Source organism: Protomyctophum parallelum, assembly GCF_964188405.1.
Source record: "Protomyctophum parallelum genome assembly, chromosome: 13".
In the NCBI taxonomy this organism is placed as follows: Eukaryota; Metazoa; Chordata; class Actinopteri; order Myctophiformes; family Myctophidae; genus Protomyctophum; species Protomyctophum parallelum.
Window position 1 is genome coordinate 9,482,669 of NC_139708.1, and position 15,645 is coordinate 9,498,313.

General features: G+C 43.5%; 1 protein-coding gene and 1 long non-coding RNA gene across 3 annotated transcripts; both read right to left on the reverse strand.

The window, feature by feature from the left end:
- Nucleotides 1-521: 521 nt before the first annotated feature.
- LOC310868932 lies at nt 522-4,830 on the reverse strand. Its single transcript, XR_014570112.1, has 3 exons — nt 4,522-4,830; nt 1,679-3,489; nt 522-1,488 (listed from the first exon to the last, which is right to left on the reverse strand). It is a non-coding gene; the product is annotated as an uncharacterized lncRNA (long non-coding RNA).
- A 925-nt stretch (nt 4,831-5,755) lies between these two features.
- On the reverse strand, nt 5,756-14,217 carry farsa (phenylalanyl-tRNA synthetase subunit alpha). Of its 2 annotated transcripts, none has more exons than XM_083780869.1 (13): nt 14,043-14,217; nt 12,960-13,097; nt 11,998-12,087; nt 11,711-11,829; nt 10,624-10,716; nt 9,210-9,338; nt 8,897-9,012; nt 8,455-8,539; nt 8,026-8,125; nt 7,531-7,696; nt 7,313-7,390; nt 6,356-6,470; nt 5,756-6,047 (listed from the first exon to the last, which is right to left on the reverse strand). In XM_083780869.1, exons 1-13 carry the CDS (start codon nt 14,187-14,189, stop codon nt 5,942-5,944), a joined length of 1,482 nt encoding a protein of 493 aa, XP_083636995.1. In that variant the 5' UTR covers nt 14,190-14,217; the 3' UTR covers nt 5,756-5,941. The 2 variants fall into 2 exon arrangements, with proteins under 2 accessions (XP_083636995.1, XP_083636994.1); XM_083780868.1 differs by having other exon boundaries at nt 7,531-7,699.
- Nucleotides 14,218-15,645: the final 1,428 nt, after the last annotated feature.

Below are 15,645 nucleotides of genomic sequence, written 5' to 3' on the forward strand. Positions count from 1 at the left end.
TTAGACTTTAATATATTAGCGCCCCTCACTTCACACAGGTGTGATTTTTATACTACACAAACATTAAATTCCCATTGAATTTTACATCAGTGTCTGAGATGAAAGCAATAGAATACACCAGCACACTGTATTTGCTCAGTACCCGAGTATTTTCTTATTTTAATGAAGCGTTTCATTAACCCATTTTGAAACCTTCCTCAGGCATGGGACATCAGTGTCTGAGCAAATAGGCAGTGTATATTTTGGCATGATGATGCACAATGATAAGAGCACCCCTCACTTCACACGGGTGTGATTCTTTAAATGAAACTTTACTGTGATTCTTCATAGAGAACACAAAGACACAGCTGGGCATAGGAGGGGCTAGTGCCCCTCAAAAAAGAAAGAAAGAAAAGGGTGCCTCACTTCTAAAGAAACATTGTACTCTAAACAAACATTAAAAGTCCATAGACTTGGCTGCCATATCGTGAGAAAAGAAAATAGAAACAAGGCCTATTTCAACAAAATAATTTACACTGATGTATCACCAACACATGTCTTGAAGGCAGTGTCACTTTATTAGCTTTTTACCTCAGTTTACCATTGCCCTGTATTGTTGATGCTTCTTATTTTGCCTTGTATTGCTGTACACAACAGTACCCCTTTCCTTGTTTTACTCTTTCACATCTACTTGTAATATTAATAATTGCGGTGCCGTATCTGGGCAACAAGTGCCGGGGAGTCAAGGCAGCCCATGCCACAGAACAAACATTCTATAGGAGAGAAACACAGAGGCACTCATGGTGCTTTTCAGTAAGGCTGCAATGTATGTGCAATGCACAAGAGGTATTTAATAAAAACATAAATGGGTTAACACAATACTCCAAAACTCCTTCAGTCTCTTTACTCCAGAAGAGGGTAGTTGTATAGATGAATTCTCTCCTTGTCTTCCCCTCTCCAAATAAACATCATATCAATATGTATGCCCATTCATTCATTTCTACCTTCCTAGCTCGCAAACCAATGGTTGTATCTCAAGAGGAGAAGCCTCTCAAACTTTTGATCCGATAGCCTGTTCCTTTTTGGAGATAGAATCAGGCTACCCAGGCTAAAGAGTCTTTCTACTGGGGCACTGGATGGAGTGGCTGCGTTATATCTAAGAGATAGTTTCTTTATCAAAGGAAATTGATTAAGAGTGTCAATCCCTGTCGCTCCTGATTTGAGGTAATCAGCTACTTCAGCTTCAGCAGGGGCATAGGTGTCATCCTCTTTAAAGGAAAAGAACTCATCCTCTTTGGCAGACCCTGTGCTGTGCTGTGGTGTTGGGTTGGTTGGTTGCTGCTCCTGCTCAAGGACCTGCTGTTTTCGGCACTCTGATAGCAGACTTGCCTTCGCCTGGTCTTTTCTCCCCCTGTCACGCAACCAACGGAGCTTAAACTTTGGCAGTGTCACCGCAGCCAGGACAGCATCTTCACTCTCCAGAACAGTTGTAAATCTTGCTTTGATTGCCTGAAATGATGTATATATTTATATAGACAAAAACAACATTCAGTTATTACTTATTTTATATATATATATATATATACACACATACATACACACACACACAGTATAGTTCCTTAATGCATTTTATCTATCACACACACCACACACCACACACACACAAACACACACACACAAAAAGAATATCAGTTCTCACCAGCACAATTGCATCTGGTAGGCCAAAAAGGATTTGCAGTCCATTCTTCATTTCCAGAGTCTTGGACATCAATGTCTCCAGTGTGGGTAGGAGTGTGCCATAAAAACAATTTTCTTCTCCCTGAAGAATGTCCAGTGCCACATTAAGTGGCTTCATGACAGTACAGTACTCTCTGAGAAGTAGATGTTCCCTTTCATCGATACATTTCAGCTGTAGTTTGTAGGAGAGGGTGTTCAACTCCACCACCGGTATCCCAGAGATTCGAGCCAGGGCATCGTAAAATGAAGTCCACCTAGTTGTGCAAGGTACTAGTAGCTTCTTTGCAATAGCGTCCTCCAGGAGCTCTGAGGCCACTGTTGATCGACTGGTCTTGTTCCACAACCCTGCACACTTTGTGGTAGCACTTCTGTAGAGTGCTTCTGTTTCAGGTGTTGACAGTAACCACTTATTCACATCAGTGCATGAGATGAGGTTCAATGTGTGTGATGCACATCTCTGATGTGTGGGTACAGCAATCACATCATCATCAGCACCATTCAACAGTACATCTCCAATGTTTGTAAAGGTCACCTCATCATCATCCTCTGTGTCATATTCATCCTCATCACGTGGTTGGTACATTTTAAAGTCCTTGACAAAATTAGAGCCATTGTCCATAACAGTTGCTGTGATTTTTTGGGATATGCCATGAGATGAGTGAATAGTATCAAGCTCAGTTACAATACTGTCATACGTATGCCGACCTTTGAATCTTCTGCATGCCAGCGCGGCTTTCTCACGTTGCATGTTCTGTGGATTTATCCAATGTGCGGTTACGCCAAGAAAGCTTTTATTATGTGCAGTCCATATATCTGCAGTGGTAGAGAGATATTCTAATGCATCCAATTTATTTTTGAGATCATCTTCCATTTTAGAATATTCACTGTCCAGGTATTTGGAAAAGGTAATTCTGCACATTTTCTCCGCTTTCACTGGTATTTTGCTGACCAGTTCTCTGAAAGGAACAGACTCCACCGTTGAGAAGGGAAGAATCTCCTCAACAACATAACTGGCAATCAATCTGCTAAGGTGGCTCTGACTCTGAGTGACATGTTGTGGCGATTTAAAATCAATTTTTGTCTGTTTAGGTGGTGTTGGTCCATCCGAGTCACTGGTGTGGGTGGTGGTAGAGGTAGGGTGAGGGTCTTTGGCCACTAGTTTCGTAGACCCATGGACTTTGTTAAGGTGCTTGAGTAGATTGGAATTGCTTCTTGTCGCTGTGGACAACGCTTTATGACACAATTTGCATTTTACCTCAATATTTTTATCATCCTTTATCCGCACAAATTCAAAATAACTTTTGTATTTCCAAGCTGAAAAGCTCCCGGTGTCGCTGACATCCGCATTTGCCATTGTACCAACTGCATAAGTGGTTACAGTGAGAGTTTTGTCTACTGTGTTTTGAGTCTTCATGTGTTGTTTTAATGTAGAGTTCTCATTAAAGCAGAGTCCTGGAGATGGTACCTCTTCATCAGTCTCTATGGGCATCTGCTCAGCTGAAGTGACAGGTAGAGGTTCTTCCTCTACTTTGTATATTATTTCACGTTCATTTTTCACACACAGAGGAGTAAAAATGTCATGGATGGTGTCGTCCTCTGGTCTTCTGTCCTTGCTACTGCTCAAAGGTGCCTTGTGTCTCCTCTCAGTCTGCATGGACTCAGAGTTCTTCTGCCTCAGACTGGAATTCCACTCCTGCTGCTGCTCAGTGAGGAAATTCTGCTGCTCAGTGAGGAAATCCTCCTCCCACACAGAGAGGTTGAGCTGTGCTTCCTCTGAGGAGCAGAAAATAAGAGAACATTCAGCAATGATTGGAAAGAATACATCAATTTCTTACTGTTGTAGACAGTACTGCCAAAACATTAAACAATCAACACACAATTCTAACATACCTACAACCTACGTTAAACCCTCAACTAACCTGAAGGCCACATTTTAAAGTAACATTCTGTGTTCCATCTGTGTTTTATGGACGCCTCAATGCTTGTCCAATGTAAGTCACATGGTTTGGCCAAACACTTGTTTGATGTGGGGAGGGGAGGGCAATCAAACAGCATTGAGGCGTCCATTAAACACAAACGGAACACATAATGTTCGTTTGAAATGTGTGTATGAGGCCTAACCACGCGGGAGCGGGCCTCATACACACACATCAGGCCTTACCTCATGCAGATCTCTTGACTCCTTCAAAACTGCTCTCAAAGGGCACTGCAAATCGAAACTGTCCCCCGTAAAATCTGAATCCCTAGCCCAAACATTCAGACTCTCGAGGGTTTTTTCGATTGACTAGTTGAGTATATTCGTACATATCTAAATGTTTTGAATTGAAAATGGTGGGCCCTATTGTAAATGTAAACAAGTGTAATACTTGATGGTGTCGTCCACTCAGTTAACAGAGTTGTAAATATCCCTCCCAGGTCGAAATGGGGTCGAGCCGTCCACAAACAGTGGATTAAACCCGCCTTTTCGCAGTATTGTTTCCAAAAAGTAAAAGGTATCAGAATTCAATAGCCCAAACCACACCAATGGGTCGCCATGCATGATTGAAGTATTTACACTTTACAGTTTGCAGAATGGGTATATTACATGAAAGCACAACTCATGATGCATCTACTACTTACAACAGTTTGTGTGCAAGGTTGCATCATGGCGACGGTTACGAGCGTCGTGTGAACCATGGTGGCTAACTAGCCCATGTTTGGGCTAGTGGCTAACAATAGCACACCTACCTTCCTGCACTGATTTTTGCTTGGTTTGTTTCTCTTTCAGGTTTATTGTACTTTTTTCATATACATTGTGTAACATACCTGATAATTTATTTAACTTGATCGTAGGTTGTAAAAGCCCATCGATCAACTTGCTTTGTCGACTGATCTCCCGTTTTGACTGCAACATTTCTTCCTCGTAGCCTGAGACCATCTTTTCAACAGCTTCCACGATCTGATCAGCAGTCGCAGACAGAAACTGCTCCACAAGGAACCGAAGACCTTTAGTTTTACTCATCTTCTTGGTATCTAGTTAAACGGATCTGATCTGCCCAGTGCCCGTTAACGAGAGCAGAGCAATGATTCTGTTTCTCTCTGGTTCTGGTGGAAAGTGTGGTGACGCGAGGGTAGGGTAGGTTCTGTAATGTAAAACTTCAGCAACGAGTCTTTGTTTACTTCCGCTGTCCTGGCGTTGCACTTCCGGTGGTCTTTTTCTTCTTCTTTTTTTTTAAGTGAAAGAATCTGTTTTCCCAGAGAGCGACTTGATGGAATTAAAAAACAATACTGTTACAGGCAGCACTGTACGTGTACTCCAACACCAGGGGCTAAATTCCTGAGTACTCTAAGGAGGCCACCTTCTACCACAGCAGATGAAATTTATTAACATACTACAATACAGACAAATTGTTACATTAAAATTCAGTTACAGGCTGCAGAGTTAACTTGAGCATTGAAACTCATTTGCCCCGAGTTAGTGTCACTGGTCATGTTTTATGTTTATATGACCCATTTTGTTACGTAGTTACGTGATGAATACTGTCTGGTATAACAAGCTGCAACCCCCTGCACAAAATCTTGAGGTGGGTATTACACAGTATATGTCAATGAAGTCAGGGAAAGTGTCATCACTCAATCTCAGATGCCTGCTGACGTCAGATACACAGCAAAATCCAATTTGTAACACCTTTTGCAGTTTTATAGTTCAGAGCTTCCAATCGACTCCACTCAGTCAATACTTATGTATCCCTTATATGAACACACTCAAAGCCCCCTCACTCTCACAAATGGGAATTCCCCTTCCACCTCGAGGTTGATGCCAATCCCAACCTGTGAAGTTGCACTCCCTAAATCTTCTAAGTGAAATAATAGAATCTATGATTTATGACAGATCCATTGATAGCAGATCAGCAAACAATCGTGAAGTTTCTAAGACCTCACCTATTACTGAATGTATAATGATTTAATTGCCCGATTCTTCAGGGTTCTTTCACCACATGACAAGGTGTTCTACTGAGTCTTGCAGTACCAACAAATGACACAGGCCAAATGCCTGCAATATGTTGAAAACACGTTTTATTTTACAATTGTTAAATCCCATAGTATCTTTATGTATCCTGTACAAGTGAGATTTGGACAATGTGGCTGTAAGCCCAGAGGTCCAGTTGTGATTAAGGAGGAGTTGGCCCGTCCAAAAAATAAAAACATTTAGGAGTCCAGTCATCATACAGGGTTGATATTGATCTCAAGAGTCCAGTCGACATACAGGGCTGTCGTACACCATTTGCAGGTTGACTTTATGTCCTACCAGTTCTCTGATGTTGTTGATGCCATACTTTATCATGGTGGGTCTGGAGAAGAGACAAGTGTTTAGCATTAAAGTTCATTCATAGTTTGTCAAACAAAAGGCATGCATTTTAAACAGGAAAAAAAAAAGTAAGAGGTTGCTGCACTTTGTACAATTAAGCCTGTTTTTTGCTCATTCATATGTTGGCATCACCCTCGGAAAATAGTCACATCTTCAATCTCTCAGTGTGTCATAATGTCGTCATCGCAAAGTGTTGTGAGCTGGTACACCATCTATTTTCAGCAAGCAACCCTGTGTCATGTGATGCACGCCGTCGAAACACTTTGAACATGAAGGTGTCCTAATGCCCACCTCTCCAGTGACAGTCCCCAGGCGATGACAGTCACATCCTCGGGAAGTCCCATGGGGAGCAGCATTTCTGGCCGGAACACGCCAGAGTTACCCACCTCCACCCACTTCTTCAGGCCTGCAGACATGAACATCCATTAGAGGTAGGAAAACAAACATTCAGCCAGTAGATGTAGCACTTGTACAACACCTCTGCTGGATAGGTTTAGAGCTAATCTGAGTTCCCAGGGTTCAACCATAGACTGTAAAAAATATGGACAAAGCGTTCGCCGGGTCTAACATGGACGTAAAATGAAGCCCGTTATTCCTGCACTGTAAGTCGCCATCTTTCTAGATCCGTTTGGTACCAGCTGGCCATTGGCTGGCTCCGTTTTGGACCAGCTGGCCATTGGCTGCCCAGACAACGAGGCGGGACTTCCCCCCTTCTTCTCCGTTGGTTTTTATTTTGACTCGAGTGGGAGGGGAATCCCGATCATAGACTGTAACGGTAGCCACGCCCCTCATTCTTTATGGTCATTTTTTTAATTAATGGGACCATAATTTTCCAAAAAGAATATTATGACATTAGAAATGAGACTTTAAACTAGTGACTGGAAGAAGAAAGTATTCATGACCATGTTTATTAAGGTAATACAGTCTAGGTGAAGTTGGGCCAAAATACATGGGCCTCTATGGAGCTATGGGGCTTTTTGGGTCCAGTCCAGCGCCACAACAGGCCATTATATGAACTACCGATTTCAAATGAGGCTTCACGAAATATCTGGCTGACTGCCCCCCTGGGTTCAACCCAACAGCAATCATGTAGTCTGCAACATCGTAACGCAATGGCTGCCTCCAATAAATGCAGTTCTTCCCTCTACTGGTATTTAAAATGAAAGAAAGAATTTATCATTTTATTGTGTGTGTGTGTGTGTGTGTGTGTGGGGGGGGGGGGGGGGGGGGGATGGGACACTACTGTACCTTCATGGTAGCTGAACACCTCCATGCTGGGCTCCGTGTATGGGTTGAAGGCAGGTTTGAAGCGCAGTTTGGTTATTCCTGCGACACAAAGCAAGAGGTTAGATTCCTACAGTATGACTGCCAAGCCACTGTAGTCAACAAGCTAGTGATCATTAGATCCCGACAGATCCCCTATTGGACTCCAGTCAACAAAGTATATCGGTTTAAAGTGGTTTAACCTAGCTTGGTGAAGAACTGATGCAGGATGCCCATAAGGTCCCCGAGCGTGAGGCCGCGGTCGGCCACCACTCCCTCAATCTGGTGGAACTCTGCCAGGTGGGTGGCATCTAGAGTCTCGTTACGGAACACTCTGTCGATGGAGAAGTACTTGACCGGAGTGAACTCCTTCTGAGGGGGTGGAACAGATGGATGGGTGGTTAGGGCATGTTGTGGGCACAGACAGATAGAGAGAAAAGAAGGGTGCATGAGTGAATGATGTTGCTCCAGATGATTTATGGAGTCTTTTAGATTTATTCTATAATTAATTAAAAATGTTGCTTTTTGGGGATTAAAAAAATTATAATAATTAAAGACTGTGTGTGTGTGTGTGTGTGTGTGGGGGGGGGGGGGGGGGGGGGGGGGGGGGGGGGGGGTAAAGCATGCGTGTGTTTCACTATATCCTTTTAGACCAGGTGTATGACAGTACTCTAATAAAGTATTTACTAATCAATCACCTGCTGCGCAAGCTTGTACAACATGCGTGAGCTGACTGCTGTGGTGTGTGTGCGCAGGAGGTTTTTCTGGGCCTCTTCGATCTTCCAGTCATATTTGTACCTGCAGAGCAAAACCGTCACTTCAGCATGGTCATCACAGCGCTTCATGTCGATTTAAATTATACTCAACTGCAAAATGAAACACTGGGTGGGAATATTATACATTTATAACTGTATGGCAACCTCGATGTATGCATTAGTGAGTAGTGACTCATGTCAGCAGACTCTGGTGGACAAATTAGCATTCACACAGGCCTCATCATTATGGTTTCTCATTGCTTCACAGCAAAACTAAATGTTTATCACGGTTATACTTTATTGTATAATGGAGTAAAACTTGTGCTGGATGTGTCTGCTATTCTACTCCTTCAAGAAAGGTGACGCTCTCACCCTTGAGATCCGTAGCCACCCTCAGAGTGAACCTTCTTGACTCTCTCCAGGTAGTCTGTAGGGAACTCATGAGCTAGCGCCGGGTCTAAAGATCAAACAAATTAAAACGGATACCAGGAATGAGTGAGTGCCTATGGAAATGCATAAATGCTAGGACCCACACAGGTCGGTAGCCTGACTGTTATAGGTTTGGTTGAGCTATTGGACATTGTTCGACATTGACAATATCTGTATCTTCAAATAAGCAACCACTGTATACCCATTTGTAATCACTTTCAACCTAGCTTGTTTTGGGCAGCAGTTGATGTACAGTACAAGCTCACCATGTATCGCAGCTTGACATTGTGAGCTCGTGGATAGGGCATATGTGGGGTTTTTTACATGTGCATTTTACATTAATTTCTTGTTCATTGTATACAAAGTTAAAAGCATACATTCTCACCAGACAGGAAGAAGGTGTCATGCTGGTCTCTAGCAGGGTGCTGCTGGGGTTGGAATAGAGAGTCAAAGTTCCAGAAGGAGCTCTCAATGAAGTTGTTGGTCGGCATTTCTGTGAAACTGAACACATCAGGATGGAAGACATGGCTTTAGTGTGTGCGCACGTGTGCGCATTTGACATACAAATGTTATAGGTTTTAAATAGTTATAAAACACAGTAAATCCTTCTACGGCTTCATTTTGGACATCAGAGGTGATCAGAGGAAATGACTGACAGTGCTGTGTGTGGTGACAATTAAGTGGGTCACAGTGCTCACCCCATCTCCAGGAAGATCTGTCTGAACTGTGTTCGAACCTTCATGAGCGGGTGGAGGTGACCACAGTCTGGGGCTATGCCCATGGCCTCAAAGTTGTACGGCTTGAACTTCTTCTCCTTCCAGTTGCCACTAGAAGCACAGCAGAGAGACATATATTAGAACTACTACTGCAAGTTGCATTCAACAGTGGTTATCAAAATTTTGTGTGTGGCTTTTCTGCCTTTATTGATATTTTCAGATAGACAGGAAAGAGAGAGAAGGGGAGACATGCAGAAAAGGTCGTCATGAACGGGACTCAAACACACGACACGCTGTCAGGCCAGAGCCTATATGTGGCAATGGCATGCACCATTGCCACATATGGCCAGCAGGCGCTTCCGATTATCAACATTTTAATTGTTTCAGGGGTCCCATTTGGAGGCCAAGGGTGCCCACCCATTTACTTTTTTTTAAGCGGTGCAACCACTTCAAGGATCAGCAATGTCTGTCCCCATGTATGTCTGTCTAGGGTACAAACAGGGGGCGCTGTTGCACCACTCACTTCAGACAGGTCAGATTCTTTTAACCCAGGGACAACATGAACACTGTAAACTAACCCGACAACTGACTGGGATCCCTGGTGGTCCCAGGACCCGATGTTGAAAACCAGTGATACTTAAAACATGGAATTTATGGTGACGTATCAGTAAAAGGTCACACTGAAAGTTCAGTATGTGAGCAGAATTGAACAACTTTACAAAATCATCATATTATCAATACAAAGACAGCAAAGATGATTAAATCAAATAACTACCCAAAGCAAGTGTTTGTTTTCGTCTGGCTATCTTTACTTGTACCACCCTGCCTTTAGGCCAAAGTCCTTGTCTTTGGACTAGTCCCCTTCAAATGGGTGATGTTCTTGCTCTGTGTCCTGTGTCTGAGACCATTCACTGCCACAGACAGGCAGAGGACGACAGACTGGACACTGTGGACAGTTTGCTGGAGTTGATCTTTGTTTAAGGTTAGTTTCTGCTAAGTGTGGGAAACCTATTCTAAGTAGTTCCGTTTAAGATTCTGCATCAATGCAGTGACCCGACATGTAATGGCCTAACGTTTACTGCTGACTTTCTGGCCTCGGTCAGACAATAGTGTGAAGTTGCAGTTACTTCCGGGAACAGCAAACACTACAAGGCTGCTACGTCAACAATGAACTCAATTTAATTGCAAACCCTAAAAGCCGCAATTCACAAGTCCGTACAGAACCGTAGATGGCGAACTTCAATATTAACCGAGAACTGCAATGCTCAGCTGTCCACTACTACTGTATATATATATATTTTTTTTATCTACAAAAACAGAGGACATTAAAGTACTGCAAGTTCTCCACGTATAGATAATATCCATGCCAACATGCCTGTGGATGTGCTGCGCTCACCTGGCGATCATCTCTGCAGTGAGTTCTGTCTCCTGTTTGGTGATGGTGGTGCTGAAAGACTGACCCTTGCTGATCCAGTAGGACTTCAACGTCCTGAAAACCAAACAACAGTTTGTATGAGTGCCAACCCTCTTCAATGGACAAGCTGACAAAAAGCCTTTATTTACAGAAAACAGTGTTGCATTTCAGGAAATAAACACTTACTGCAAGACATACCGGTAATCTAATTTTACAACTAAACAGTACTCAATTAAAAATCAGACATACCGGTAATCAAATTTTACAACTAAACAGTACACTCAATTAAAAATCACACGTGTGAAGTGAGGCGCTCTTATCGTCATACATCACATTCCGTGCTCAGACAATAAATCATCTGAAATTTGGTTCACAAACACACAAAGCTGGGCATAGGAGGCCCTCAATAACATTTGATGCAAGACATTGATCGTTTGACCAGATTGTAGCTGTTGAACAGCTGTCCTGTCCCATGGCACTGTGTGTGAACTAGATACAGTACACATTGTCAAACATATAAAGTACTAAGGTCCCTGCCCGCTGGATGCTTTTTCGGACGTTTTTTCGGCGGTTTTCCGAAGAACGCGTCCAGTGTGCAGCCACCTTTACTGTCCAGATGGCATGCATATATATATATATATATATATATATATATATAGTTTGTTTTCTCCTGGCAATCTTTCCTTGTACCACCCTGCCTTTAGGACAAAGTCCTTGTCTTTGGACTAGTCCCCTTCAAATGGGTGATGTTCTTCCTCTGTGTCCTGTGTCTGAGACCATTCACTGGACAGTTTGCCCATGGTCTGGAGCCTGGAATACGCACAACTCCTTTGATCATCATGGGTTTATTAGTTGGTGGAGCATACCCATTTACACACACCTCGACAGTGGGTGCAGGGCCAATAAGGCAATCATGGAAGGAGGTAGGGCCCGCACACCATTCTTTTGGTAAAGAATTACTTTATTGAATAAACGACAACGTTTCGATCTTAGTAGATCTTCGTCACCGGGCCCTACCTCCTTCCATTTATTAGTTGGAGAAATCCCCTGATGAGTGTTCTTTACTTACACTTCAGAGAGTAGCTTCCTCTTCTTCAGTTCATTTCGGTCCTTGTCGTCCAGCAGGGAGGCCTGGCCGCTCTGTACCTGCAACAGTTTTTCTTTGACCTGGTCCTCTACGCTCTCCACCTTAGAACACACACAGCTCATTAGACTGATACACTCTCCACCTGAGAACACATACAGCTTATTAGACCGATATTGAATCATACAGCACATAATGCACAGACAACATACAATGACTGAGAGCTGAACACTCAGGATTTATACTGTAGAGAAAGGGATGGGTGCACTTACAGCCTTGAAAATCCTGTCTTGTTCCTTGTCAACTTTGATCCACTTGCTGGACATAGCCTTGGTGAAGCCCACCTTCCCAAAGGCTAGTTTCTGCATACACACAGAAAATAGCACACGGGTGAAATCACCCTGTATGTATTCTGACAGACATACTAGGGGTTGAAACAAGCCCAACCCAGTAGTCACTTTGAGTGGCACCACACAAAGCTTAGTCACTATAAACGGACCCATCACCAACCTTAATCCAGTAGTTTTCCCGCTATTACTAACCCTTCCACAAACCTAAACATAACCGCAAGCACGTTGCAACACATGTCGGACCAAAGCAAACTTCACCGTTTGCGGTGGACACAAATGATATGAGCAGGATTCGAACCCACTCAACCCAGCACGTATAGATTTAAAGTCCATTACATATAAAGTACTAAAGGATTTTTAGTGGCGGTTTTCCGTCGGTTTTCCGAAAAACGCGTCCAGTGTGCAACCACCTTTACTGTCCAGATGGCATATATATATATATTTTATAGTTTGTTTTCTTCTGGCAATCTTTCCTTGTCCCACCCTGCCTTTAGGACAAAGTCCTTGTCTTTGGACTAGTCCCCTTCAAATGGGTGATGTTCTTCCTCTGTGTCCTGTGTCTGAGACCATTCACTGCCACAGACAGGCAGAGGAGGACAGACTGGACAGTTTGCCCTTGGTCTGGAGCCTGGAATACGCACAACTCCTTTGATCATCATGGGTTTATTAGTTGGTGGAGCATACCTAACGAGGCATGCTACGAGCAAGAAGAGGAAAAACCCCACCCAGAAGGGGAGGGGTTGGGGAAGCCTCGCCCAACTCCTCCCATATGTCTGTCAGAAGACGTTGAGGCACGGACGCCATGTTGAAAAGTGATTAAATGCCTTTTTATGCCATGAGAGGTGTGGATGCCCTGGGACCTATCCTGTTGTATTGTCACTCACCATGAGTTCATTTCTGGGTATGCCCTCCACGGGGATGGAATTGAACACTCTGGCCTCATGGCTGCCCTGCTCGGCTACCTCGTTGCCCTCGCCTGTCAACTCCCACTGTTTAGAGGAGCGTTGCTCGGCTGAGATTACCTGCACCAGGAGAAAGATGCAGGGCAATTACAAGAAACGTTTTAGGGGTTATCACCAGGCACTGACGTTGGACGGATGGAGCTAGTGGCAACAGAAGCTAGTTAACATTAGAAAAGTCATAACAAAACACCAAAAAGGACGTCAGAAATGTTGACAACGGCCGGGAGGTTGTGACAGAGAAACATACGTTTTTGGAAAAATATAAAATAAAAGATGCACAACGGAACGGAATCAGCACCTGGCAGTTATGACTCGTCATTGTTTTAATATATATTTGGGTGAAATGCTTTATAAATTAGTTTCCCAGCATTTTAATTCCAAGGACACAATTTGATATGCATTAACAGACCCCCATTTAATGTTAATGTTTTTATTATCAGTGTGACTGGACTCACGGACCCCAAAGAAAGATTTATTTTATTTAATGGATAGACACTATCTAATTAACTAATTAACATAATCCCTAACCCTAACAGATGCAACATTGATTAAAGTGATGAACACAATGCAATAAATGCATGTAATACTAAATACAATTCAATGACATGATTGTGAAATTGACGGTCCATAATGAGCGTTTTTTTACGTTTGGTAGCCTAGTGTTGGTGCAAATATTTGTAGACTTTAAATAATCATTTTGAAAGCAGACTACTCTAACAGAGGCTACATTGTGGTATTGCAACCTTTGCTGAGGCAAAACTAATCTAAACAGAGTACTTCTCCCTTCTCAAAAACATAAACACGGGGCTGTCGGTGACAGCAGCAGGAGGCAGGACTCAGGAGCTGAGGAGCCCCGACTGACTTAGTGACTTTAATCGAAAATAGCTGATCTACAAGCCCACAAGGCGACGTGAAAGCAACGCCTTCTGAGCTTGCCGATCAGCTATTTCCCCCGCTACACGGGCGTACGAACGGAACACAAATGTAAGCGGCTCCAAAACTCACGTCCCCGAGGGCCTGCAGGCTCTTCACTGCGCCGACGACCATCTGGTGGTCCACGCCGAGGTCCGCGGCCAGCCCCAGGCTGTCCACGCCGCCGTCCGCCTTCTCCACCCGCTGTAGAAGAGCCTCCATCACGCCGGCGTCCGCCATGCTTCTTTAGTGTCGAGACAGAGCGGACATGACGTGTCTCTCTAAGTGACGAAACGAATGTGTTGTTTGTCATGAATACCGTTACCGTAAATGACTGTGTAGCCTAAGATTTAGACTCGTTCGATTCTGAGTCTGACATGATACATCGGGCGCGTTCGGAAATATCGCACCAGAGCACACTCGCCTATCAGTTTGCATTGCACAGTGCGCTCAGTGCGCTATTTCCGAACGTGCCAAACATTTCTCTATCATGTCAGAATCGATAAAATACTACGAGAGTCTAAATCTTATAGGCTATAGCCTATAGCATTACTGTGGTTCAGTGTAGTTGACCACGGACCCCTGTAGGCTATGGGGAAAAGAAAAAGTGCACACAATATTGTGTTTCAAAATGTAATATATCAAAAATGTTCATGAATTTCCAAAAATAGTCGACCTAGTATTATAATTAGGGCTAGACCAGGGCTATATTATAATATAACTTAAAATACCGTATCTGGAAATTGATACCAGCACAAATTATTACATTTACGGCACAATTCAGCACAAATACAGCACTAAAGTATGACAATATTTGTATTCATGTTTTCATCATAGACATATTTACAGTCTATGGGGGGGACGCGGGGGAGCGCCATCCATAGAAGGCGTTCAGGCTCAGCTCGATCGATCCTCTCGTCTCGTCTTAATTGTTTAACTTTGACACTCTTGTTTTCAGTAATATTTAAAGAAGAAAGATAAAAGCGTAATTCTACTCAATCAAAATGTCAATCAGGAAGACTGAGTGAAAACAACTTTGTATTAAAAGGAGGCATAAAAGACTGGGTCTCGCTGTATTACTCAGGCTGCACTGCAGTGTCTATTCACAGGCGCGAACCCACTACTGAGCGGCACGGGGGCTTTGACCTGCTCCGTTTCCGACCTGGACCGATTCACCCCTCCTTAGGCGACCTGGTGGTCCCGGGCTCCCCCAGGAGCACCATATCGATACCGAACTTAGTGCGGACACCCGATCGACATAGTCCACAGCAGCTCAGAACTCCTGAACTCAAACGATCCGCCAGCCTAAGCCTCCCAGTAGCTTGGATTACAGGCGCACGCCACTGCACCCGGCGAGAAGCAGAGATACTTCTAGGGCTTTTATCTTTGAGAGAAATTACGTCATTGATAATACTGCAGTCTACACTGCCATCTAGCTGTAGAAACGATATTTGCCAGTATTGAAGAAGAAAGGTTTTTGTCAGATGTTAGAATAATACCAATTTCTCATTGGGATGGAAAAAGCAATCGACAGTGTTGGAATAATATAACACTGTAGTGTAGTGGACAAAGCTGAAGCACAAATGTGTGTGTGTGATTCCACAAATCTTTGTTCTTATTTTTTTTACCATTTACTTTTGATGTTTCACTTAATGGAAGTCAAATGTGGGCACACATGACGTCATCGGCTAAACTT

Excerpts from the sequence above, each read along its gene's own strand:
- farsa (XM_083780868.1), bottom strand. The coding sequence starts at position 14,189 with ATGGCGGACGCCGGCGTGATGGAGGCTCTTCTACAGCGGGTGGAGAAG. Across the intron at positions 11,830-11,997 it reads AAGACAGGATTTTCAAGGCT|GTGGAGAGCGTAGAGGACCA; the intron begins GTAAGTGCACCC and ends GTGTGTTCTAAG. Across the intron at positions 10,717-11,710 it reads AGGAAGCTACTCTCTGAAGT|GACGTTGAAGTCCTACTGGA; the intron begins GTAAGTAAAGAA and ends TTTGGTTTTCAG.